The sequence below is a fragment of the Cricetulus griseus genome, chromosome X, assembly GCF_003668045.3.
Source record: "Cricetulus griseus strain 17A/GY chromosome X, alternate assembly CriGri-PICRH-1.0, whole genome shotgun sequence".
Classification (NCBI taxonomy): domain Eukaryota; kingdom Metazoa; phylum Chordata; class Mammalia; order Rodentia; family Cricetidae; genus Cricetulus; species Cricetulus griseus.
The window spans coordinates 53844414-53871670 of NC_048604.1; the positions used below are offsets into that span (position 1 = coordinate 53844414).

Here is a 27257-nt window from a genome sequence, read left to right on the forward strand (position 1 = left end):
TGGGTCCTCTGCACATGTGATACAGTTGTGTACCTTGGTCTTCTTGTGGAACACCAAACAATGGGAGCAGGTATCTTTGACTCTCCCAAGCTTTTGGGAACACTTTCCTCATGTATGTTTGCCTCATCCACCGTTGATATGAAGGTATGTGCCTAGTCTCATTAGGACTTGATATGACATGTTTGGTTCGTTTCCTGGGAGGCCTGTTCTTCTCTGAAGGGAAATTTAGGAGGAGTGATTCTGAGAGAGAGGGCAGGTGTGCCTATGGGAGGGTGGAAGGACTGGGATGAGTTTTTAGGGAGGTGGAAACTAAAGATGGGATGCAATCTATGAGATAAGAAAAAAGGAGGGAATTGAATGGGAAATCATGGAATAATAACACAGAAGTTGCTTGGCCAAGGGACAACACTGAGAAATCTGGATTAAATGAATATGACATGATTCTTCTGGATATTCCAATTTTAAATTGGAGCATTTTGAAAGTACTAATATAGTGTAAAATTAAATAATAGAGCACTTACAAGACAGATCTAATCTAAAGAAGCTGAAAAGGAATAATTTTTTAATATGGCCTATGAGTAAATTATTATGTGCAATAACAAATACCAGCTTCTAACTTGCAGAGGAGCACAAATCACGTCCTGCCAGAAGAAGGAGTGACCTAAGCTGACGACCAGCGCCATTACAAGATGGCACTGGGAGGAAGCTAAGGAGGCAAGGTTTAAAGTGTTTACCTAAGAAAAACATTTGGCTCCCCAAACTCATAAAATATGAGATCATCACACTTGCAGACCTTGCCCAACAGGATATAGGACACTAGATACATAATAGGAATACCTTTGAAATTATTGGGTAACACTTTTCCTGCCCTGCAGTTTTTTACTTTTAGTGTTAAACAATAAATGAGATCTTGCTTGACTTGACTCCCTGTTGTGCCTGATTGTTTCCAGGTTTCAAGGAGGCTAAGGAATGGGCAAACAGCACACTCTCTGACCTCCGCCCAGGGGACCCCTCGAGACCCTAAAACTCACTAGAAATAATGGATGATTTAGAATACACCTTAATAACACATAATCCTTTTGGTTTATTTAAAATTCCAATCTTGCCTTGAAATGTTCTCCTTTTATGACAACAACAAACATAATGTGAGAGATATGTCTACATTTGTGTAAATACTGTATGTCAGATGAAACGTTGCTTTCATTTTTAATTGTTAACATAAATATTTTCTGTTTGTTTGTTGCCAAGATGTATGCAATTGTCTCTGAAATCACATTACATTACACTTCATCTTAACATGTTCTACTTGGTAAATGGGAAAATCTTGCTAAGGGTGTTGCATTCTGTCTATTAAAGTTTGTAGATGTTTGCAAAATGAACACAAAAGAAATATAGTGATTATGAAAATGAGCAAAAGAATACAAATGATCTTTCTTATGTTATGGAAAAATCTATTTAAAAATGCGATCAGATTGCTTAGTTTGTGACTTTCCAGCTTTCATATTAGATGGTGCTATGATAAACTGTATCCATAACAAAAAATTTAAATGACAAGTATCAAGTTTTAGGAAAAAGGTATTCAAAAACACTACTAATATTTCATAAGTGGCATAAGTCTCAAGTGAAAGCTAAAAGCTAAGATAAGTTAATGTTAACACCAGTTAAAGTATAGGATTGCAATATTGATTTTAAAATAGATTATTTCTTGTGTGGAAACACTATCTTCAGAGATATTACACAGACTTCCTGAGTACTCTGTTGATTTTGGTATAATATATATAACCTGGATATGGATATATGTTACTTTATTCAAAGTCAAATATAATGTTATAATAATAGATAAATTTTATGACGTGAGTGATTTAACATATTCATTAAAATTTGCAAATAGATGAAAATATCTAATTGATACTTCATTTATTAATGAATATCTCTGATAGAGAAAGGTCTCAAAAATGTATTTTTAACCGGGCGTTGGTGGCACACGCCTTTAATCCCAGCACTCAGGAGGCAGAGGCAGGCAGATTTCTATAAGTTCGAGGCCAGCCTGGTCTCCAGAGCGAATGCCAGGATAGGCTCCAAAGCTACACAGAGAAACCCTGTCTCGAAAAATCAAAAAATATGTATTTTTACACTGTAGCATTTGCATTGATTTTATTGTTACTCAAAACCTTTGCTTTTTTTTTTTTTTCTTGGTGGAAATCTAATCTTCTCTGTATCATTACAATTTTAGTATATATGCTTCTAAAGAGAGCACTCCTGGTGGAATTCTAAAATCTACAATTACTTTAGCTACTAGTAGATTATCCTATGTATAAAGAAAAGAAAAGAAATAAAAGAAAAGGATCAATTGTTTCTCCCATCTTCATGGAAAAAGTTCAACAAAGGCAAAGTAGTTGTTCACTGGTCCATTTACCAACTAGATAGGGAGTGATTCCCAAGATAAATACAGTTACTTTTGCTCCATAAGAAACTAGATTCTGTAAAATGGAATGGAGATCACAACACAGATAATGTAATAATTGTAGTATCCAAATAATGTATGTATCATCATCTTCTTCACTAAGAAGCACGATTTTTTTTCACAGAATAATTCGTACATAATTTGTTGCAGTGTTAGCAGAGATGTAATATGAATGTTAATTAAAGGTAAAACTTCATATTTCCCACAGCTCAACCAATAAGTATCTATGATGCTGTCAGAATTTCCCGAGAAACATAAAGAGCACACTTCCTCAGTGATCTATGAAGTCTTGAATTGTCAAAGGCTTGCATTAAAACTGCATGAGGTAGGGTCTGAGCTTCATTTTAAAAGTTATTTCATTCCCCTAGAGGTGCATCTACCTCAGGCATCTTCTCTGTATTTAGCACTTAAAGTATCTAAAGTATTTTAAGCTTGTTCATTTTTTATACTGCTATGTGAAGCTGTCTTGGAGATTTTCTTTTTGAAAAAATGACTTAGTTGTGGTAGCTATTTTCAGTTCCAATGTAACATAAAGCAGAGACTGGTTTCAGTTATTTGTCAGACTCATTTATTTTCAGCAGAATTCTCTATTAAGGAGACCTTTGTTTTTATTATTGGTTAACAATCATTAGTTATTTTGAATGACTAATATAATTATAACTAAGAGAGAGTTTAATAAAATTTTATCAAACAACAACCACTATTTGAACATCTACTCTGTGACAGAGTAGCTAAAATCTTAATCTCACATTGTAAATGACAGTTTCACTGTTGTTAATTTTGCCACTTTGGTGACTAGATAAATTACTTAACCACTTTGTGAATGAGCCTTCTCATTTGTAAAACACTAATACTAACACTAATAACATGACAAGGTGGTTGTGAAATCTAATTATATTAACATAGAGTGTGTTAGTAAGGAATAAAAAATGATGGCTGTGATTAGTGTTGTCATTATTTTAACAACCCAACACTGTTTTAAAGTAGAAAATACTGTGTGAAATAAGGAAATGGTAGTCTCATCTATTTACTACTTAGTCCACAGTGGCTCTTTAGGAAGGATTAAGACATGGCCTTGCTGGAGGAGGTGTGTCACTAGAGATGGATCCTAGGTTTTCAAAAACAAATGCCAGAACCAATCTCACAATCTCTCGTTCTGCCTGCAACTTACAGATATGTGAGCTCTCAGCTACTTGTACAGTGCCATGCCAGCCAACTTGCAGCCAAGCTGCTGCTATGATGGTCATGGACTCACACTCCAGAACTGTAAGTCAATCTCCAATTAAATGCTTTCTTTTTATAAGTTTCCTTGGTAATGGTGTCTTCTCTCAGTAGTTGAAAAGCAACTAAGACACAATCAGCTACTAAAGGTAAATAATTCTTAATATCTCTGAAAGCAACAGGAGTGGTGTAGAAGGCTGTGTGAGTTGAAAACATTTTTCTTTGAAGACCCAGGTGAGTCACTATGTCACCTAGTGTATATAATAATATGGAGAAAAAACAATAATATATGAATATTATCATAGTCAAATGGATGACTTTGTAAAATATTTCATACTCATAAATACAAGACACATATACATGCAAAATGACATGATCAGATATTATTTTACTTTTATAACACACAGGGAATACTAGTATGCAAACTTCCAAGTGGAGGAAACTTTTAGTTGGTTGGTTAATAAATTTACTTTTCATATATCCTCTTATGTATCTTAGTAGTGAAATGCATAAATATCATTCAAGCATTTGTACATACACACAAACTTAATAGCTTCAAGAGCATATGATGCTTCTCAGAAACCACAGTTTGGCTAACATATTTATTTTCTTTCAGAGACATAGTAAAACTGGCACAATTCCAAGCGTATGGTAACAGTTTAAATATAATATTGAGATACACATGATTTGTTAATGACAGAAGAAAAAGTATGAAAATCTGTAGCTAGAGCATTTTACCACAGATCAATACCATCAACTGGTAATTTTATCACTGTTTTAAATATGTAAGCCATTGTCCATTGTGGGTTTCTTGCCCAAAACTACTGACTTATATTTACCAATGGTTGGCATGAGTTATTTTAGAAAGTATGGACCTGTTTCCATAATATGTAATTAAATATGAGTAAAGAAACCAAAGGAAACAACAAAAACCAAGCCAGAATTAAACCTGAAGGATGTGGAGCAAGACAAACGGTATCATTCATATCTACATAGAAGGTATTGGTAATCTCCTAATGAGTATTTTTACTTTCTTTTAAAATATTCATTTCTTGGAATGAGAATTTGACTACAGTCATAATAGAGAGAACTTCTTCATGCACAGTAACAACTAATTTTTATTGAGAACTAAACATGGATCAGGCATTATGCTAATAAAATTTTGCAATCAATCATACTAAATTCTCCAAGTACTCCTTTGTGTTTGGAGATGTTGCTATTCTGTTTTACAGATGAGTTCATTGAAACATTTCAATCTATGTTATTAAGGAGCATAAGAAGTTTAATTAGCATGCTCATGTTGACAAAGTTAAAGTTATACAGATTGTATTCTAAAGAAAACCCATGTTATTTCAAAGATTTCTCTAATGATAATATTAAAGTGGTTTTACAGATTTTGCTCCTTATTATTCCAGTAGTCATTTATATAAATTTTAAATACGAATGTCAGGTAAATTGATGCAATAGTGGCACAAATGTATTAGGGATAGCTAAAGACTATCTGCTTGTATTGAAAGCTCATTCAGCAGGAGGGAACTTATGCCTGGTCATGTGAACCTGACCAAGAACCCACAAATGGAGAGGTCACAGCCACAAGAGGAGAACCTACTACTATTATTTTGCTAAACTGATATAATATCCAACTGCCTTCTAAATTATTTATTGGTAGACCCATAAATAGGTGCATTGTTTAGTCCTCTTCAGGGAGCCTTTATTTTTATAAGTTCTTGTTTTTGGCATCAGACAGAGTTTAAACCACACCTGTCCAAAATGAAGAGAATAAGCATCAATGGAGTACTCTTTCCACAAAAGCATGTCTATATTGTACCCCCTATCCTCAAGGCTAAGGGAGTATCATGAAAGTATGAGTGGATAGATTGTAAAAATTAACAGAGCACTGAAAAGTCTACTATAAATTATTGTCTTCCAGATATTACAGGAAATTTCCACCCATTAACACTCGGTAGATATGGCAGCCTACACTAGATCAAACTAGTCCATATTCCAGTATTAATGGGGGAAGGAATCACAAGGCCTCCCTACTAGTTGCAGAGCCATGGGCATTCAGTAGCTACTTGGGGAAGAAGAGTCAGTTTTGTTCGGGGATGTGGCCTCTAGGCCCCAGTGCATATCCCTGTATCCAAACACATATGGGCAGCGCTAATTGGACTCAGAGAGGAGGAATAGGAGACAGAAGACATGGCATACTAAGGAGGAAGTGAGAGGAGGCCCAGGAGGAGCTGGAGGGGAGCGAAGAACATATGTGATCAAAATACATTATTTCTATATATAAATTTATCAAAAAAGAATTTCAGGTAAAACATTCTTCTATATTAACCAAAATGTATAAAATAAATTATTATTATTATTATTATTATTATTATTATTATTATTATTATTATTAATTGCTTTGGTTTTTTGAAACAGGGTCTGTGTATTTAGTCCTAATGAGAGAAATGAAGCATGGAATGTTTGCAATTTTTTGTATGGAAAATTCAAATTTTTGAATGAAAAGAGCATAATTTCTCTTGCACAGAAATTGAATTTCAGCCATTATGTTACTGTATGTTTACTTGTTTCCTTCAAAAGCATAAGGAATTGAAACTTGTTGGCCATGATTGTTTTAAAATTCCCATTTTGGGGGCAAAAGATTTTACCAGCACAAGTTTTAGCTGCTTTTATTGACTACCTAAATAAGCACCCAACTGCCTAAGCATGTATTTCATAATATATTACATATATTTTTGCTTTAAAAGAATTTTGTCTTCCTAAATATCTTTCATTTACATTTTCAAATAATTTTGAGATTATAAAATAATTATATCATCCCCGTGCCTTTTTCCCTTCAGCCTGTCTCATGAACTCCCTTGCTATCATTCACAGTCATTGACTCTTTTACATTATGTAACTCTATGTGATTTGCAGACATTTTTAGAAAATGATTTTCCCTTTGATACATGATTGTCAAGGATATTATATTAAATGAATAAATAATTGACATCATTTTGAAATCAACATAGTAAATATATCTTCATATATAACAGCATAGTGAGTAAAAATGACAAACATGGTATGTACTCACTCATATGCAGATTTTAGACATGGAATAAGGATTACCAGCCTACAATCCACACTGCCAAAGAATCTAATAAACAAGGAGGTCCCTAAGAGAGACATACATGGTCCCCTGGAGAAGGGGAGAGGTTCAAGATCTGCTGAGCAAATTGGGAGCATGGGAAGAGGGGGGAAGGAGCTAGGAGAATAAGAAGGGGAGAAGAAGAGGGATGCAGAGGACATGAGGGAGCAGAAGTATGAGTCAGGGGAAGAACACATGATAACAAGAATAGCGATATCATAATAGAGGGAGACATTTTTGGTTTACAGAGAAACCAGGCACTAGGGAAATGTCTGGAGATCTACAAAGATGACACCAGTTAACTATCTCAGCAACGGAGGAGAGGCTACTTTAAATGTCCTCCCCTGATTATGAGATTGACGACTGACTTATATGCCACCCTATAGCCTTCATCCAGCAGCTGGTGGAAGGAGAAGCAGACACCCATAAATAATCACCCAACTGAACTGGAACCCAGATGCAGATAAGTACCAGTGATGAGCACAGAGGTCCAGACCAGACTGGTAAAACCCACAGAAACAGCTGACCTGAACAACTGGGAACTCTTGCTCCTCATTCTGATAGCTGGAATACCAGCATGGGACTGATTAAGACCCCAGGAAGATGGGTTTCTGTGAGGAAACCTCAGAAATCTATGGGACCTCCTGTATAAGTCCAGTATATATCCCTAGCATAAGTGTGGACTATGGGAGCCCATTCCACTCCCCGAGCCAAGACACACGGGGGTGGCCCTAGGCCCTATCCCAAAGGATACCAAAGACTCTGATGACACCCTATGGAAGGCCTCACCATCCGGGGGGGCAGAAAAGATATGTGACAGATAAGGTTGTAGTTGGGGAGGGTAGGGGAGGACAGGTGGGAGAAGGGAACTGGGATTGTCATGTAAAACAATCCTGTTTCTAATTCAAATAAAAAAGTTAGAAAAAGATTGACAGTGGGGAATGCCTATTGTGAGAAATCCCCTAGGTAGCTCTTCCTACATGATTCATAAAACAGGGCTTGGAATCCTTTTTCTAGGAAGAGACAAATGGCAGATATTTTGCTTTTTGTGGATCTTATAAACTCTGATGTAACTATTGGACTCTACAACAAGAGCCATTTTGAATAGCATGTGAATAAATGAATATAACTGTTTTACTGGAAAACAAAAAGAAAAATAAAAGGAAACTATAAAAAAATTACAAGAATCCCAAATACTACTCTGCAAAAACTTCTAGGCACATCTTCTTTGGTCAATTAATTCTTTCTTTGTTAAATTGGGCCTCATTCGTTATGTAGCCATGGCTAGTTCAGAATTCACTAAGCAAAGCAATGTGGCCTCAAACTCATAGAGATCCACTTGCCTCTGCATTGGAGTGCTATGATTAAAGATATCTAGTACACACACATCACACACATGTGATCAATTGATTCTTAATGATTTCTTGGGAAAATGTGATGTGAAAATATATATATATATATATATATATATTTTTTTTTTTCTTCATCTTATATACAGGTCCAGAAAAACTTACTTGTATTCCTAAACCACTCTGTGCAAAAAGGCAAAATTGTACAATATATATTTTTGATTGTGAGCCTTTAACGGCTGAGCCATCTCTCCAGCCCAAAAATTTTACAATATATAAACAATGGCAGTAAAAAGTTACTGAAAGAGGTGAGATGGTTAAAGCAATAACTACTTTCATAAAATTAAATAATTGCCAAGAACAATATAAAATAAAATGTATCTTAATATCTATTGGACATATAAAAATCCAGTTATTCCCAAAATTAATTTTCATCTGTATTAAAAAGAAAACACTTTACCCCATATATGAGCATCTAAATTCATTCTTTAGTATCACTAAGAAAAGTAAAGACTTTAAAATGAGTTCTTAAATAGTTTCTTATGATTACCATGTCTTATTTTGGTAAATCCATATTGTATACAATTTCTTTGCTCTTCACTTTCTACAATACAATCAATACTCAAATCTATGAAATAAGTCTTGCCTAAGGAAAGGGCATGAATGCTAGATACATATTCAAACACTGAATTACAGCTCATCGACTTGAACTTATTAATATATGCAACTAAAATATTTCAAATTATTATTTTATTAGCATATAGAACTCTCAGTTCCTTTTTCTCAAATGATAACTAGTTAGGTTAAGTGTGCCAATATTATCTGTATTAAACCACATTCTTGCCCATTCCAAGGTGAATTGGGAAATTTTTGCTTTTGATTTTTTTGACCCACAATATTTTTGTGTACAGTTGTATTTCTAGTGAGCACAACACTAACATTCTCTGAATATTATCCCAATGCTTAGTCTTTCAAACAAATTATTCAAAAAAGTTGACCACCAATTCCCCTTTCTTCTTCTCTTGTATGTCAGTATAACGGATGTTAATTGAGCTGTAAGTGGCATGCATAGCTTATCAAAGCTCTAAAGTTACAAATCAGTGCTGCTATAATCACCAATAATGATAACAAAAATATCCAACTTGTACAAACCAAGTTATCCTCTTTATTATAGTAAGCAAAATATACTTTTAAATATGAAGGGAAATGTTTTTTGTATGTATTATTTATATTACTTTATTTATTTATTTATTTATTTATTTATTTATTTATTTATTTTTGGTTTTTCGAGACAGGGTTTCTCTGTGCAGTTTTGGAGCCTATCCTGGCACTCACTCTGGAGACCAAGCTGGCCTCGAACTCCTGAGTCTACATCTGTAGAGAAAAAAATTTTTGTATGTGTTCACAAATCTAATTTCTCCAAAGGAAAACAAAATAACCATATGATGTAGCAGGTACAAATTATGCACCAGAATTTAATACATTTGCTGGAAGATATTCAAACTTTAGAACAATTTAATATGTACTTTAAAAATATCATGTATGTAGAAGATATTAGCGATATTTTGCAAAAATTGGAAAAATATGAAATCAACAAAGTTGCAGAGTGCACCATCTAGTGGCCTGTACATGAAAATATAGTCTTGACGCTCAGGTTACAAGGGTTCTTTTTTATTATTTTAATTCTTTGTGTTATTTTATAAAATAATTATATACATTTATTTATTTGTTTATCTGTATAGTGTGTGTTTGTATATGCATGCATATGATGAAATGTACAGGTGCTAAGGCACAAGGATGATATTTGAGGACAAAGTTTAGGATTCCTTTCCACCTTATGGTTCCAAGAATTATACTTAAGTTGTTAGACTTTGTGTCAAGTAGTTAATCTTGCTGAGACATATCACTACTCTTCCAATAATGTTATACCCTTTGTTTCTTTCTATTACCACTGACTAATCTATACACTTCTCTGAAAGAGAAACAGTGAATATGTGTTCTGTGAAGTAAAATACACATCCATAATTCTGACATTGTCATGAAAATGATTAATTTCTTACTATAGGAAAATTAAACATGAAATAATACTGAGACAAAAATACATCAATGATTTTATAGATGCAACCCATAAAATAATATTCCCTCAACTTTGGTTCCTTTTCAAATGCCCCTATATCAGGAATAAATTTCCCAATTTTACCTACCTATTTACCTCATATTGACCCTTTAAATTTTTCAATTAGCTTCCATTTATTGAATTAGTAAATAAAGAAAAATGCTTCCTCTCAAACTTGTCTTCTGGTACATTGATATAGGTATACTTAGGGATATTTTCTTCCTCTGTAAGACAGACTTTTAAAAATAACAGTGAGCTCATTTTCTCCTTTTTGCTCTGTATTAATTTATCTGTGTTATATATGAAAATCCTGTACTTGTTCTTGAAATGTCTGGTGGAAACTAACCAATGTTTCTTCCTTTGCTCTTTTTATTTGCAGATGTTAGTGAAGAATTGCAATGATTTTCCTGCTAATTCTTTGTTGCTCTTCAACTATAATCTAGCTGTGGCAGCATGAGAGTGAGAAGGCCTGGAAACAGTGACTAATATATTATTTGATCTTTCTTAATTGGCATATTCTCCTGTTCCATGTGAGCAATGGAGAACATAACTGAAGCCTGCCTGTAGCATATGGACTTTTATACTATTTACTGATAATAGAAAAACATTTATCAACAGGTATGTTAGATTCTATAGCAACCTTTTTCTTTTCAACACTGAAAAATACTGGAAATGTTCCCAGGATACTAATTCTGTTGACCATTTAATGACATCTGTAAAACAAAACAGGGGAAATATGTAAAGAGAAAACTACCTTGAATTGTATAAATTATGTATATTATCAGAGAAACTTTAAAGAGAAAATTGAAATGCATAATAAACATAAGACACAAATGAAAGTATTATCTGATTATAGAAGGATCCAAAGTGTTTATATTCTCCTAAAGCAAAATTACATATTTTTATTTTCAGAAAATATATTTCAAAATATCACCAGGATTTTGACATATAATATTGGAGTATCATTTCAGTAAGATTATTCAGATTTCTGGTGATTGCCCTTCATTGCTTTTAATTAACCAGTGAGATTCGTAGTACATTAGTTTGAAGCAATAAAGTCATGGACATTTCTGGGTTTCTAAACTTGGAAACGGCTTTAACTTTGCTTTAAAAGGCACTGTAGACTATACCTCAGTAGGCATTTGTGAATTTAGAAGTCTTTGGGGGGGGGCTGAGCAGAAAACTATTTTTCAGTAAATGGATGCCAAACTCTTATAATTTTTTATTGGCAATATTTGGGCCTCAGCTATATACAGGTTTCAGACACAATTTAAGAATTAAACAAATATACTTGTAAATGTTTTCTATCTTTTATTATAATTTATCAAGAACAAATCTTAAAATATTTTTTAGTTGTGTCCATGGACTAAATAGATAAAGAATTACTACTTTGTTAGAACAGTTATAAAATAATTGTACCTAGAAAATTCTCATGCCATCTATGTCACTTGTCTGATATTAGCTAACAATTTATTTCAGGTGCTGTCATGAAAGTTCAGGTTTAGAGTTCCTTTCTTCTATAGGCTGTTAATGCATTCTGACATTATTAATGGCTCCCTTAAGGAATCGCACGGTAAGCTGAAAAGCTCAACTCTCTAGGTGTTAGCATTTATATTTCAGAATCACTTAGCAGGGGAGAAAACAAATTTAAACTCTTCTGTGCCAAGCAATCCCACTTCTCAGTTGTCTTTGGGAATTGTCGGAAAAGAAAAATGAGACCTTGGCAAACTGAGAGAAGCCCAGATGGCTATTTCATGTTGTCCTTATAATCTGATTGCTATTTTCACTTCTTTGAATACCATCTTTGTTTCTCCTGCTATGCCTTTTCTCATTCTGTCAATTCTTCTTTTTACAGCCCAATAGAATTCTAAACCTATTCTTTCTCTCCCACCTGAATTGAAGCCATTTCTAAGGGCTCAACTCAAATATCTCCTTTTCTAATGAGTAGTTTCTGAGTACAATAAGATACCTCAGTCTCAGTGGACTTTAAATCCCATGGTACCCAAGATCTACAGTGTACAGTTTAGCCTACAATTAAAGAACAGCTTTGATTTATAAGGTAAGTATTTCGCTTCAGGCATAATATATGTTTACTGGAAGGAAAGGGAGTGATTGGATATGGAAATATCTCTGAGCACAAAGATACAAATCCACACATGCATACATGGGGTGCTGTAATATTATCTGTGTTTCAACAATGAGAAAACCAGCACTTTGACCATTAACCATCATTAACAAAGATGAACCAGGTTTGCCTATTCTAAATATCTAAGTATGCTTTCATACTTGCAGCAAAATAAAACTGATCTCAATGGATAACAAAAAATGAAGAGTGGTTTCTGCCAAAATTGAGAGTAAATTAAATTATGTATTCAGAACTTGACCTGATAATTTAATTTCCAAAGTTGGAGCATTAATATTTTCTGGAGCCATGAATTAAGGTACAACCAAAGTGTATTCATAAGAAAGTGGGAAATAACATTTACTTGCGTAAGGTGACTAGGGAATTAGATTATTCAGCATATTTTATTGTTTCAGAGTTACATGACAATTGATTATAATCTATGGCATTTTAAATATAATTTTCAATCTTCAGATAACAAACTTCATAAAATAGGTTTATTTGGAACATCTGTAGGTAAATCTATATTTTCTACAACAGAGTAAACGAATGAAAAGGTGCATAAGCTGGTAGTGTTAGTTGCAGCCTGAACATTGCTCATTTCTGTCTTTTTTGATCAAGTTCCATTTCATTTTATTATTGTATACTCCTAACTGCCTTGATATAACTTCCTTTTACATGTTTATTTCATGAACACAGAATTTTTGCCAAAATATTTGTATCTATCTGTTTTCATTTTTTGATAAAATGGTATTCCTCAAATTTACTTTTAAATTTATATGTTTCTCTAGTTTTCTAAATTATAATGTTTGCAATTTTTTCTATATGCAACTACTGAATCTTTATAGCGTCCGTGGTCTGAATCATTAGAATTCCAAAAACTTACAAATCTGTTTCTCTCCCAAAGGAATATGAGACTGAGAAATATGACTCTTTCAATTACAGGTTTCATTTTTAAAGAAACACAGAAATATAATTTATGTTCTGTTGGGATAATAAATTAAACAGATTTTTTAGAGAACAGAAGAAAAAAAGACAGAATTATTTGTTGAAATTAATAAAATAAGACATGCTGTTAAAATCAACAATTTTAGGATTATTATTTTTATCAATATTTTTATGATATTTTAGAAAATATATTTCTTAACATAAAATAAAATTGATTAAACCAAAGAACCATTATTTACTGAAATAACATCAAGTTTACTTTTCTTGAAACACTAAGGAATACTGGGGCAAATTTTCTGAAAGGGTGAATAGGATGATATTTCCCAAAAGATGGCATACAATTGTCTTTGGGTACATGAAAAATCATGATCCAAATCTCTAGTAATCGGGACAATGTAAAACCATAGAGTGATATCACTTCAATCATTAAGGATGGTTTATACCACAAAAGAATAATGATAAAAAGGGTTTGTGAGGAAAAATGGATCCTTTGCACACAGATGTTAGGAATGTAACTTGATTCAGTTTTTATTGAAAATAGACATAGTTTAGAAAATTAAAACAAGATATATTTTATGGTCTAGCTATCCATACACTGAGTAATTATAAGAAATAAAATAAATATATCAACAAACTGTATTCTCATCAATTTTGATCTCAGTATTATCTCAATAGCAAATAAGTGGATGCAGCATGCCTGCCCATTAGTGCTCAATGGATAAATAATGTATAGTACATACAAAATGTAGTAGTATTTAACCATAAAAGGAATCAAATCCTGTCATTTTGACAACATAGATAGAAAAGAATGAACTCTTAAAATTTTTGACAGCTTGGAAATAGCTGGAAGTTATTGTTTTAAGCAAAATATATCAGGTACAGACACAGAAGATAAAGTTCTGCATAATTCTACACTCAGAAAAAAAGCTGATCTCAGAACTTCAGAATTGAATGGTAACATCTCAAAAGTCTTGAAGTGTAAGAAGAATGATGGGAAGGATTGATCAATAAGTTACAATTAGGTAGGAATCAGAAACTATTATGCTGTTCGACAGTAAAGTTATTAAGGATAATCATGTATCCCAAAAGATAATACGTCAATCTGAAATTAATTTGATTGATTTCTTGCAGACATTGACACAACTCTGATAATCAAGATGTAATTTCCTTAAAGAGAGAAGCCTGGTGGAATGAGAATGATCATGCAAACAAGTAAATCTTGTTTTCAGCTCTACAATTGACTCCTTGTGTGAGTATATTTCAAATATCAAATGACTGTAGTTTTTTCAATGAATAGTTCAATGATCATTCTGTATTATTATTATATATAACATTATACACATGGTATTACATGTATATACTGCACAAATCTTAACCAGATTCTCCTCATCCCAGTCTTTGATTTGTAACTTAAATATTATTACAAGAACTCTTCTCATGATATCTACATGTAGTCAAATGAATTAATCTCATAGATCACAGCATATTACAAAGTCCCATTTAGCATTTTTTAAATTTACATCTTTACTTATAATTGGTAACTTGCACATCATGGATTTTAAATAATCTGTGAGGTTTTTGGGAGGTGTGATTATGATATTTTTCTTTCTATGATTAACCGGTTAGTATTTGTGCTAGTACAAACTAAACATTCACCAAATCCTTTTTTTTTTAGTTATTGTGTTAAGTGACAATAAAGAAGGGAGACATATTACAAAAAAGCTTACTTAGAAAAGTATTAAACAAGCTAGGAGAGTGGGACATATGGCACAAATATTTTATTTACCTTCATTTATAACAAAGTGCATTTTATGCAGGTGTAAATTATAGCACTTCAGAAGAGCTTACTCCCAAAGATATTTTTATTATAATATTAAAAGAAAAATTTGCATTTGACATGTTGTAAAACTATCTTTTATACCAATAACAGGGGAGCTTTTCAAAACAGTTGCACTAGAGAAAAACATCAACAGAAGCTCAATATGTTTCCACACTAAATATAAACAACAGCACAAAGCACTGAAAGGTGATACAGGAAGGGAAAGTAAGAACCGCAATTGCTTTGGCTGAGGGCACTGACAAGATTCTCAAAGCACACTCAATTTGACAAGGGATAATCATTCTGAGAGAATGTACATAGATGATACACAGAGAAGACATTCTAGGGGCTCTGTGGGTTGTAGGAATTGTTCATTAAATTATTGTCTTTCAAAACTATGTTGTAATACCTTAAATATGCCTGTATTTTTACCATCCTTTTTCATATACATTCTTCACTCTAGCTTTCAAGTATGAAATGCATAGGTTATGCTAAAAAAACTGTCACTATTAATGCCTTCCATGGCATTTGCCAAAGTAAGTATCACTACCTCAAAGAAAAATCAATACATCTGTGTGATGGAAGATAAAACTGGCCTTAACTGTAATCACATCCTAAGCAGATACTTCTTTAATACTGTTAAATTTCAATATGGGAAGAAGCATTGAGATTACAAGGAAAGAATGCTGTAGCTCTTACTCCTTTCATCAGCATGCTTAGACAGACTTCCATGGGAATCATTTTCCTTCACAGGCAAAATTAAATAGCAAATTTATTCTTATTTTTTTTTTTTTGGTTTTTCGAGACAGGGTTTCTCTGTGTAGTTTTGGAGCCTATCCTGGAACTTGCTCTGGAGACCAGCCTGGCCTCGAACTCACAGAGATCTGCCTGCCTCTGTCTCCCGAATGCTGGGATTAAAGGCATTTGCCACCAATGCCTGGTCAGCAAATTAATTCTTAATGCTATTTTTTGCAATACACTTAACATACTGTTATTGAACAATTAAGTTACGTCATTGTCTAATTTAACTTCAGTGTGGATGCCTTGCAAGCATGTTCTCACTTACATAAATACAGAAAATATGAACAAGTCTCACATATATAAGCTATTCTTAACAGACTCATCCTCAGGATTGTTTTATAGAATCCTTTAAAAGGTGAATTTGTGGTCTTTATAGAAAAAAGGTATAGCTGATTTTTTGTAAATGTTGTTTTAATCAGGATGTCCATTATTAATGTTTCCATGCAGCAGGATCAATTTAATGTTCTTTAAAATGTAGCCTGTATGTACCATGAGCACTGAAGGAATTGAGTACAATAGCAGTAATTATAGATGACAAAATCAAGTAGTCGGTATTGATTACTGGGTTGTCTGTAAAGTGCTTTTGTTCTATCCTTGCCAAAGTAAGGAAAGGCACATTAAATTGCAATTTTGAAAGCTTTAGATTTTCTTAGACTTCAAAATCAAGATAGAATCTATTTATGAGATGACATGTGTTTACAGTCATTCATGTGTGGATCTATATTTTTAGGATGAATAGACAAATGAATATTCACTAAAATTTAAAATGGTAATATGGTACCACTGCTCAATAGTTGAAATATCAAGTCATCAAGCATTGTACTAAGTGATTTACAAAGCATATATAATATATTTCTCATCAATTCCTAATAAAATATGTCATATTCGCCATGACAAAAGTTAAAACAAAACTCATAGCCATCAAATAGTGTAGTGAAGAGAACATAAACAGTCAGTATCAATATTATTATTTAAAGGCATAACCAATTGATTTCAAAACCTAAGCTTTTATCTAGCATAGGATATTATCTCTAAAAATATGTAGGTGGATATTACTGATGGGCTAATGGAAGAATATTGTACATGGCACTGAAGGGCAACTAGTGAAAGATACACTGCTACATGTGGAAGAATCATCTAAATATTCACTTTGCTCTCAGGAGCTCACATTCCTTGTGAGGTAATAAGGCAGGATTACAGATCCTTGCAATTTAAGCCCAGATGTGAAAAGCTTTATGGGCTGCAAACACGGGGTTTGTGGAGCACAACGATTATATAACTAATCATCAGCTAAATAAGTTACAATAGAAGTCAAAATTTTCACTGCTAACCAGAGGTAGTAGATATGAGCAAGGAACATTGAGTAGGAAGTAAGAAATATACATTAACACTTAGGGATGAGCAAAGAATTAGCAATGTGTTTCTTTTGATTGCAATATAAGTATGCACTAAAAATGGGCAGTAAATCCCAGAAATAGAGGGACCAAAAAGGAGAGACTGAATTCCATGACTCTTAATTCAATATCCAATCAGAGACAATTGAAAATTTGTAGAGTTAGTATATTCTGCACTCAATAGAGGACAATTTGTAAACATCATTGACATACAGGCTGAAATGTGTGGTGATCATTTTAGAATGAGCTAAAAAGAGAAGCCTAGGAGAGTCAAAGTTTCACAACAGCTTTGTAGGTTAGTGTGGCTTGCAACATTGCTATGAGCAATATGTAAATTAACCTATTTGGGATCTCATTCTCAAGAATTCTTAAAGCAAATTATAACTGACTACAGAGTTTCTTTGCAAAAAATCTGGTAAGTTTCTAAATAACCAGAAAATCTCCACTTGTCTTAATCTGTTTTCATATAAATACATTTATCAAAGAAAGCTCCACATTGTAGAACAGGGCTTACAATTACAGATAGTTCAGGAATTACCAGTAATAACTAGCAGGAGAGAAGGGCTAAATTCTGCAAAGTATGAGAAAACAGAAAGAAAGCAAAAGAAAGGGGAAATATATAAAGTTTCAGAGGTAACCACTTGCTGAGTTGTTTTAACACTGCTACTCTTACCATTGGGCACTAAAAGTGAATAGATAAAATTGATATTGTTATAAATGACATTATATATGTACTAAAATCAGGACCTCTCAGAATGATTGACTCAGTGTTAAGTTTGAGCAAAAGTGGCACATGAGAGAAAGACACATGGGAAAGGGTTCAAGCAGAGGGGGTTTTATTAGGGAAAGGGATCATAAAAAGGCAAAAGGGAAGGGAGTAGAGTGGCCTGTGGGAATGGATTCAGCAGGAGAGAGAAGAAAGGAAAGAAGGGGAGAGAAAGAAAGAAAGAGAGAGGCATGTGAGGTGGCCAGGGCCCTATTAAAAGGGAACATAGTGAAGGTGCACAGGTGGTGCTCTTAATGGCTGCGGCTGAGGGCATATCCTGTCATAAACTCAAGGATAGGCCAGTACATATGCCTGAATAGTAACACATATAGTAGAGACTTTGGGAGCCCATTCCACATAGAGGGACACTCCCTGAGCCAAGACACAAGAGGGTGTGCCTAGGCCCTATCCCAAAAGATACAGCGGACTCTGATAACCCCCTATGGAAGGCCTCACCCATCCTGGGGAGCAGAAAGGATATGTGATAGGTAGGGTTTTAGTTGGGGGGTGGTAGCTGAGGAGGGGAGGGAGAGGCAGCTATTATTAGCATGTAAAAAATCTTGTTTCTAATTCAAATAAAAATAAAAACTACACTTTTGTTTTATAATCATTAACTACCTATAGATTACTTCAACAAAATTTTAACATTATGAATACACACACACACACACACACACAAACACACACACACACACACACACACACACACACACACACACACACACACACAGAGTCTACTACTACATGTCTGAGCAAAGTCAACGGTACTTCATCCAAAAGAAAAATAAATTTCCTATAATCTCTCTCTATTTCTCTCCTCCCTCTCTCCCCCCTCTCTGTCATAACACACATAACACACACATATATTAATATATATTAAATATTCCATTAAATAACTATCCCCAATTTACAGATGCAGAAACAAATTTAAATGAATTTTCCCTTTTCCCAGATCTCACACAACATTAATGGGGGACACTAGCAAGAGCTTTACTGTTAAATCTACCAAATGTGATGGATTCTTGATGAGTAGTATAACGGCTTATGCATTTTTTCTCTACAAACTCCTTTTTAGCAAACAGGATCTCTAGTTTCGGAGTTCGTTCTAAATTTGTATTTCCTATTTTATACGCTAATGTTCCCTGCTGCCCACTTTCTTTTCAAAATCATGTTTTTTTGACCGAGATATCCTAAGATGGATTCTAGGTGTTTAGTCCTCTTTCTAGTGGCCTCCGTTTCACATCTAATGTGCTCTTCTTGGGGTCCAACATAATAAACAAACCGATGAGTTTCTATTACCTTGATTTAAGTGTGATCAACAAGGTTCCCTCTGTGATTACACACAAAATTTGTTTCACTTGAATGTTACGCATAGCTAGAAGACTCATGCACAGCCTGATGAGTCATAATCCAAGATTCTATGTAAACAAATGATTCATATAATATAGATATGGTATCTTTGATTTCCTTCTTATATTTGAAAACTGCAAATCTATGTTTTATTCATTTGAATTATGATTATACTGAATGATATTTAAAGTCTATATTTATTTTTGAAAGTCTAATTACCAGGAGATATGAATATCACATTTAGAAACTTCTTTTCAAAGTTGATTGCCGATATTCTGTGGTTCAAGATCTATGGAGGAATGATTCCCATCTGTTGTCCTCTGGATTTGACTGCTGTGGAAGCTCATAAGCCTTTTAACTGTGGATATGGAACCCATGAGCTATGCTACTAAAATTTGCAAACAGGCTATGGAAATCAGGGGACCTCTGGTCATTTTTAGGATATGTTCACTGGATGGTTGTCTCTGATGAATATAGTGATAGAAATTAGGATCAGTGGATATCCATGGGCCTCAGAATCCTACCATTTATGCACGAATTTCCATAACTGATATTTGTACTTGTTAAATGTTACATATTATTACTTAACTTTTCCCAGACCTCACCACAAACAAAAACAAAAACAAAAATAAAAAAAAACAAAACACTAACAACAACAGAAAAAACAATTAGGAAGCTGTAATTCATAAATGATTTTACAAGGATCAGTTATGGATAGGAAGCAATAGCTTGTAAATATTACTGTGATGCCTTTCTTAATCAGTTTTAACAGCATTAATTAATGAATAAAATTCAATTATTAATACTATGAAAGGCTATGGATTGTTTGGAAAAGATATGACTGTGCTTGGACTGTAGGGATGAGTGTTTTCTAAAGCACTACAAAGAAAACCTACTTACAAATAATGTGGGTAATGTTAGAGCACACTGATTTCTGCAGAAATATTTTATTAATGTTTATATTTGTAGATTTAACATTTCTATAGAGGCATATTTTATGATATGTTTTACATGTCTTATTGTTCATTTCACTCTAGCATTGCACAAAGGTCATTTTACTTTAACATATGCAAATAGATTCAGGTGTACTGACAGTAGAAAAAAATCATATGTGTTTAACATAAAAAATTTTCCTCTATAAATGTTTCTGGTCCACAAAATGACTTTACTTTCCTTATCTTAATACTAAATGAGAAACAAATGGAGAATGGTGAAAAATTATGCTTTCGAGGGAGATCCAGGGAAAACTCATTTTGTCTTTGTTATTTACTAATATTTCTCTATGCCCAAATTTCTACACATATAAGGTAGGGAGAATCATAAATTGTTTAAGCATTGTAATATGGTTATAATGAGAATTAAATATACTAATTTTGAATTACTTAGTATGATCCTTCAGATGTAGTAAATCCACAGAAGTACTGTTAATAAAATCAATTTTATTTTATATTTTACTTTTTTAATTTTTTTCCTTTATTTTTTATATATTTGAATTACAAACAAGATTGAAATACATCATCTCTTCCATGATATTTTCCTTTTTTATGACAGTTTATTGTACTGGTGATCATTTTTTTAATTTTCTTTGTGACATATGAGGTATATTCTTTTACATATATGCATCTTGCGGTAACCAGGAAGACTCACGTAAATTAAAGTCAAGCAGTATTATATATGTAGAAACTACACTTTCTATAGCAGTTGTCCAGTAATGTAGATTTGATCTATTAAATTTAAATTTATATAAGACATAATCACAAAATGTTTACTTAATGAAGTTGTGGAGCCACAGTACTCTCCACATCTGTAAATGGAAGTATGTCTTTTTGAATGATTCCCTTATTCAGCAACAAAATAATTGCCTTTGAAACAGGCAAAAATAGAAAACATCCCAAGGAATATACACCTCTTATTTTACTTCAATTTTTAACAAAATAGTATTTGATTTTAAATTATTAGTTCATGAAGCATTATAATTGAATGGGTCAGTTATAATTCAATGCCTTAAACATGACAGGTAAAATACTCATGAAATCTCAACAATATGCTTGCATAAACAAGATTCCCACAACAACCTCCCCAATTGCCAACCTAATCTAAATGGAGGAAAATTCCAAAGGCCTAAAGTCCACAATCAAGAGTTACAGGCATTCAATGTGACTGAAAGAGAGAATCAGTTTTCTCAAGAGAATAGCCCCTCATAGATTAGCTATTCCCCAGTGTTCAGCCCTAAGCACATATGCATACAAAAACATTAAATAAAAGTAGTTTTGGGTGTACATATGTACATGGATATATTATATCAATAAAAGGTAAAGAAAAACATGGTATAGTTTAGACAGTGATAGAAAAACACAGAAGAAGCTGGAGGGGGGACGAAGGAGTCAAGATGAGAAATGATGTAAGCATAGCCCTTATATTCAAAATTATTTAAAAATAATGAGTATCCTTAACTGTCATTAGTGAAGTTCTACTTTAGTAAGCACTGTTTAACACAGAGATCCATAACAGGCCAAGGCACAGAAATAAAGATATGTAGAATGTTCAGTTCTATCAGAACATAATTATTACAAATCTACCTGTCAAGGCTCAGTGATCATTGTAAAAAAGAGGTAGAAGATAAAGTGTAAGCTCAGGAGGTGCAAGATGACTACAAGGAAACAATAAGTAGTGAACACAGATGGCAGCTTCACATATGAACTCACAGATTTTGTGACATTATACACAAGACCTATGTAATCCTTGTCAGACCAAATACCAGCATAATACAAGATATGGACATGAAATCCTACACTTTTTAGCTTCTAGGAGAGGGAGAGTCAGGTTTATCTATTAGAAGTGCCCCTGGTAAATAGACCACTATCCCATGCATGGAAAGCCACACGAGAATATTTGGGTAGCACAAATTGGTATGGATGGGAGCCCAAAGACACAAAATTGGTTGAATGGGGAAGGGGGCCGATCTGGACAGAGTTGGGGAGTGTGAATATAATGTAACACAATATATAGGATGTAGCTTACCACTCTATATTATCTCTCATTTTAAATGACATAGTTTGTCTAGTACTTTTAAATTGAAGACTCGAGCACCATAAAATGGATAACATCAGATAATTAAAGAGACTCAAGAAAAAAGCACCCACAGTTTGTTAACAAAATGAAAGCTGCAGTATTTTGTAACAAGTCAAAAAAATGAAATTACTTGATATTTAGTACAATACCTGGCTCCACAAAATGATTCTTAGTGAGTCATTTATTTATGGAAAAAAATCCTACTCAGGTTGAATTTTAACTGTGCATAACATTAGTAATTTATGCCATAGTGGCAGATCAAAATTTTGAATATTATAGGATACATCTTGAAATTATATAGGAGTGAATGCATGCATTATTGGCAGAATATTTATAAAACTTACATGAGCCTGCAGCAACTTTAAAAATAAATGATAATTAAGGTGCACATTTTCTGAATGTTTCTATTGTTAGGACTGCCAGTTACATCTTTAAGTAGTCAATAAACTGATCGTACAATTATATAATTCCTCTTAGACACAAATATAGACTGGATCATATTATATACACAATGTATTATTAATTTTCAGCTATTTTCATGAGACTGAACCAGATGACCTGCAAAATTTGGTAGTTGGAACCTGAAATTTGGCAAAGCATCTGAGTTAGACCTGAGTAATTTAAAATTTGTGGAAATTTGAACACTTAATGTTTTGAAATTTATATCTAAAATTAGTTATTTCTTTCCACTGTGGACAAATAAATTCTGTAACTCTTCACAAAGGTATATTTTAGCTATGGGAAATATTATAGAATGTCATTTTAAGCAGCATATTGATTACATGAATTTCTAAAGTTTATATGAAAATAAATAACCATGATTTTTCTAAGGTTTAGATTTTTATTTATATGTCTACATTTTCAGAATTTATATCTCTTGTAACAAACTAAAAGACATTTGAAAATTGCTAAATAAAGGTAATGTATGCTTAATTTGTTTTCCAGGTGATTAGATTCTGGATGCTTACTTCAGTATTTCATTTATAGTATTTGAAACTGACTTCAGGATTTTATCTACTTATTAGGCCACTGAAGTAGAGTTTACTCTATATAGGACCTTTAACTCACTAACAGTAAAGTAGTCAGATAGATAAAAATAAACTTCATAGGATACTAACACATTGCTCTCTGCGGCCTGATTTTTTAATGTATACTTAAGGGAAAAAACCTTTCATTAGCTTGTCATGTATAATTTGTCTCATTTAAAAAAAGGAAAATTGCACTTTAAAAATGACTCAAAGTTGATTTAAAAAGAAAAAGGCTCAAATGGCTTCTTCCATGAACTAATTTGAGTGATGCCCACAAAAAATTGACTAACATTAGAATAAATGATGCCTATCTTGATGTTTAATCATATTTTAAAAAAGAAAAACGTATTTTTCTATCTATGACCCCAGAAATAAACATAAATATTTATAAAAGTGAGTCATTTAACAAATACTTCTATAAGATTTATTATAACTGATTTAGCAGATGAAGTACATTATCATCAAATTACACTAGAAAGAAATAATGTATTTAATATTTCATTTTCATCACTGGAGTCCAGCATGAAAATACCTGAAGAAATGTCATGAAGCACATATAGAAAAACACTAATTCCTCATTCTATTATAAAATAATTGAAGATAATGAGGCTCAATAAAACTACCCCTCTAGTATAGAGGATGTCAAACTGAGTACATTGAGTGAAAAGAAGGACAGAAGCTGCTTTAGAATCATGGCCTCTCTTACATACTCCTGTTCTTATACTTCTGGAAAGGCATCTCTTTCTAGAGGACATTTTTCAAATAAATCCAATTATCTCAGTCTTTTTACCTAAAATTTCATTGAGTAGCACAGTCTATCAATTAGAAAAGGAGACTTAAACGTCTCTATTAGTTGACACTTAATACACCATCTCTTCTGAGAAATGATGTTTTAGGAATTTTAGGCTATGTAACAAAACTAACTTGGTTACTACTGTGGTTCTGTCCTTTATTGTCCCACTCCTTGTTTTATCTGCTGGAGAATTCAAAGCTCTTTGATTTCTCTTTGTAGTATCTGCTTAGTTTTCCTACATTTTACTACAGTTCTAAATTATATACACCTCCCCCATTTCTTTCTTCTCCATGAACAGTATTTAAACTTGAACCGTCTTTATCATTTCTTCAATTTTCATACATTACATATTTTACATTAGCATGCGTATGTGCCACTTTGTTTATCTGTATATTGTTTGTTTTTGTTGATCCAAATATTGTAAAATTGGAAGAAAATTTTAAACTTATCTGCAAAAGGTAAAGGGAGGAAATATTAGGAGTAAGTCTTTTTCATACCTGTGGATGAGGATGAGTCCAGATTTCCACAGTTGTTACCTCTTTCATGGGGGTGTGAGAACGAACCACCTCTTTCATTGTCTGTGTAAAGGAAGAAAAAAGAGTATTTTAAGCTATTTGTTCAACATAAAACATATACACAGACATGCACCCAGTGCACACAAACATTGTATACCAGGATATAAGAAAATAGTATCCTTTTAGAAACAATATTTTATATAATAAATTGTGGTAATATCTTGCTTGTACAAATAAAGCTTGTCTGAAGATCAGATAATGAAGCTTGCCAGTAGCTAAGTATAAAGGTCAGAAGGTCCTTACAGACAGGAAATAAGATGCCTGGGCAGAAACAGGAGGTTAGATGGCTGGGCAGAGAGAGGATATAAGCAGAAAGAAACAGGAAATCACTCTCTTTTCTGCTAGTAAGGTAATGAGGTGGCTTTGGCTTGCTCCCTCTTCTTTCTGATCTCTCAGCATTTTCCTTAATATCTGACTCCAGGTGTTTATGGTTTAGACCAATTAAGAACTCACAGCAAATGAGTTATTATGGGTTACAGCATGCTGACTCTGGAAGGTCCTAAAAATAAAGTGTGAAACAGACAACACTTTTTATTTCTTATGTAGCTTATACTAAAATATATTGTACTTATTTGTTACAGTCTCGACATAGGAAGTTTTGTAATCCTATTAATTCGCTTTACCCATATTATAAAGTACGTGGTCTCTCTTTAAAACATTAAATGCACATGATATATATTTTCACTCTATACCATTTTAGATAATGCAGTAAAATGTTGTGTCTGGTGGATGCTTTCATTCAAAAGTTGTGAAGCTGAGAGGGTTTTGTCACAGATCTTATATCATGGTCTCATAATTTTGTGATGTTGGATAGTAAAATATAAATTGCAATGATGGTGCTGCTACTTGTTAGAGTTTCATGTATCACTGTATTGTGACACTTTATTTATTTATTTTTGTATTAACAGCCCATAGTCATCATATATAAACAAGGAAGAAAAGTAAAAAAAACAGACTTCCATCATGACATTTTGGTGCAGTTCAGTAAGAATTATTTTATTATCAGTTAAAGGTCAATTCATGTTGACAAAGTGCTACTATTGTTGTCAGATAAAATGAACATAACATGTTATTATTGCTAGACCAAACAGTTATCACCATGTGTCAACTCACAGAAACACAACCATGAGAATCATAAGTCAAAATGTAACACCACATCATAACAGATTTTCCTTATGAAAAAAATAAAATTTAGTAAAAGATAAAGGCTGTGAATGAAATAAATATTTAAAAAGCTTATCTTTAAATTAGCCCCAAACCTATTTATTACTACTCATTTAATTAAATCCCATTTGCTTACTTAATCTTATAAAATGTATCCAAAATATAAACTTGGGATTAAGATATTGGTAAGTTTAGATACACTAAGTATTTATGTACGTAAATATATTAAGTATAAAGGGGAATTTAGAAAATAAGGAAAAATCTCTTGGACTGTGTTTCATTGTCTTTCCATCAGTTAACATGTTACCAACAATAAATATTTGTTTATTATGTAAAGAAGCAATACTGAATTTTATATGATTAAATATTTGCCTATATTAGTTTCTCCCATGGACAAAAAATATCTGGAATTTGTCTAAAGATGTTGAAAAACATCAACTGTAATGACTGATAAATGATGGAATATATGTGTGGTGAGAATAATTATTTAATCAAATAGTATTGTGAAAATATATGTTGTTCAAAGTGTTGCTAGTTTCTGTATCAATAGGCATTTTTTGACATATTTTAACTTGTTACTTGTTATTGAAATAGTAGAATCAATACTGAGCATCATTTTTGTAACCTGAATTACCAGGACTTGGTAAATCTTAGTCAAAATTGTAGTTTAAATAGCCCGACTCACTATAACAAACAAGCATTTGGATGAAATCAGCAATAACCAAGATTTATATGCGTATTTTGAGCTTGCTGCTGAGATTGCAATTTTATTGAATGGGAAGAAAAACACTCATTATTACTACCAAACAATGAATCACATTGCAAAATAATTTTTTTCTAGACTTGACATTTCTTAATAAATCAAACTGCCAGTACAAGGCAAAACAGTGTTTATATGTGATACTTAAACTGCAGTAAAGGCATTTTGACAAGTAAAGTACTTCAAATCAAAAGTCTTGTCAAATTCATTTATAGACTCCAGTGCTATCAAAAATTTAAAACAAGAAGACAAATCTCCATTCAAAGAATTTCAAGCGAGTTATGACAAATATACAATTGAGACATTTACCTAACCTGCAATTGGAAACAATTAATCTTCAATGTAATGATAAGCTAAGTGGAAAAATCAAGAAAGTAAC

General features: G+C 32.8%; 1 protein-coding gene across 6 annotated transcripts in view; it reads right to left on the minus strand.

Annotated features, from left to right (window-relative positions):
• The window catches only part of LOC100754537 (protocadherin-11 X-linked), a 474898-nt gene that overhangs the window by 238061 nt on the left and 209580 nt on the right, over window positions 1–27257 (minus strand). For 4 of the 6 annotated variants that reach the window (XM_035450270.1, XM_035450269.1, XM_035450268.1 and 1 more), the window contains exon 3: window positions 24877–24957. The exons of the other annotated variants lie outside the window; for them this stretch is intronic. In XM_035450270.1, coding sequence (XP_035306161.1) covers window positions 24877–24957 — 81 coding nt within the window. The remainder of the gene's footprint in view (window positions 1–24876; window positions 24958–27257) is intronic. 6 annotated transcript variants of the gene reach the window in all.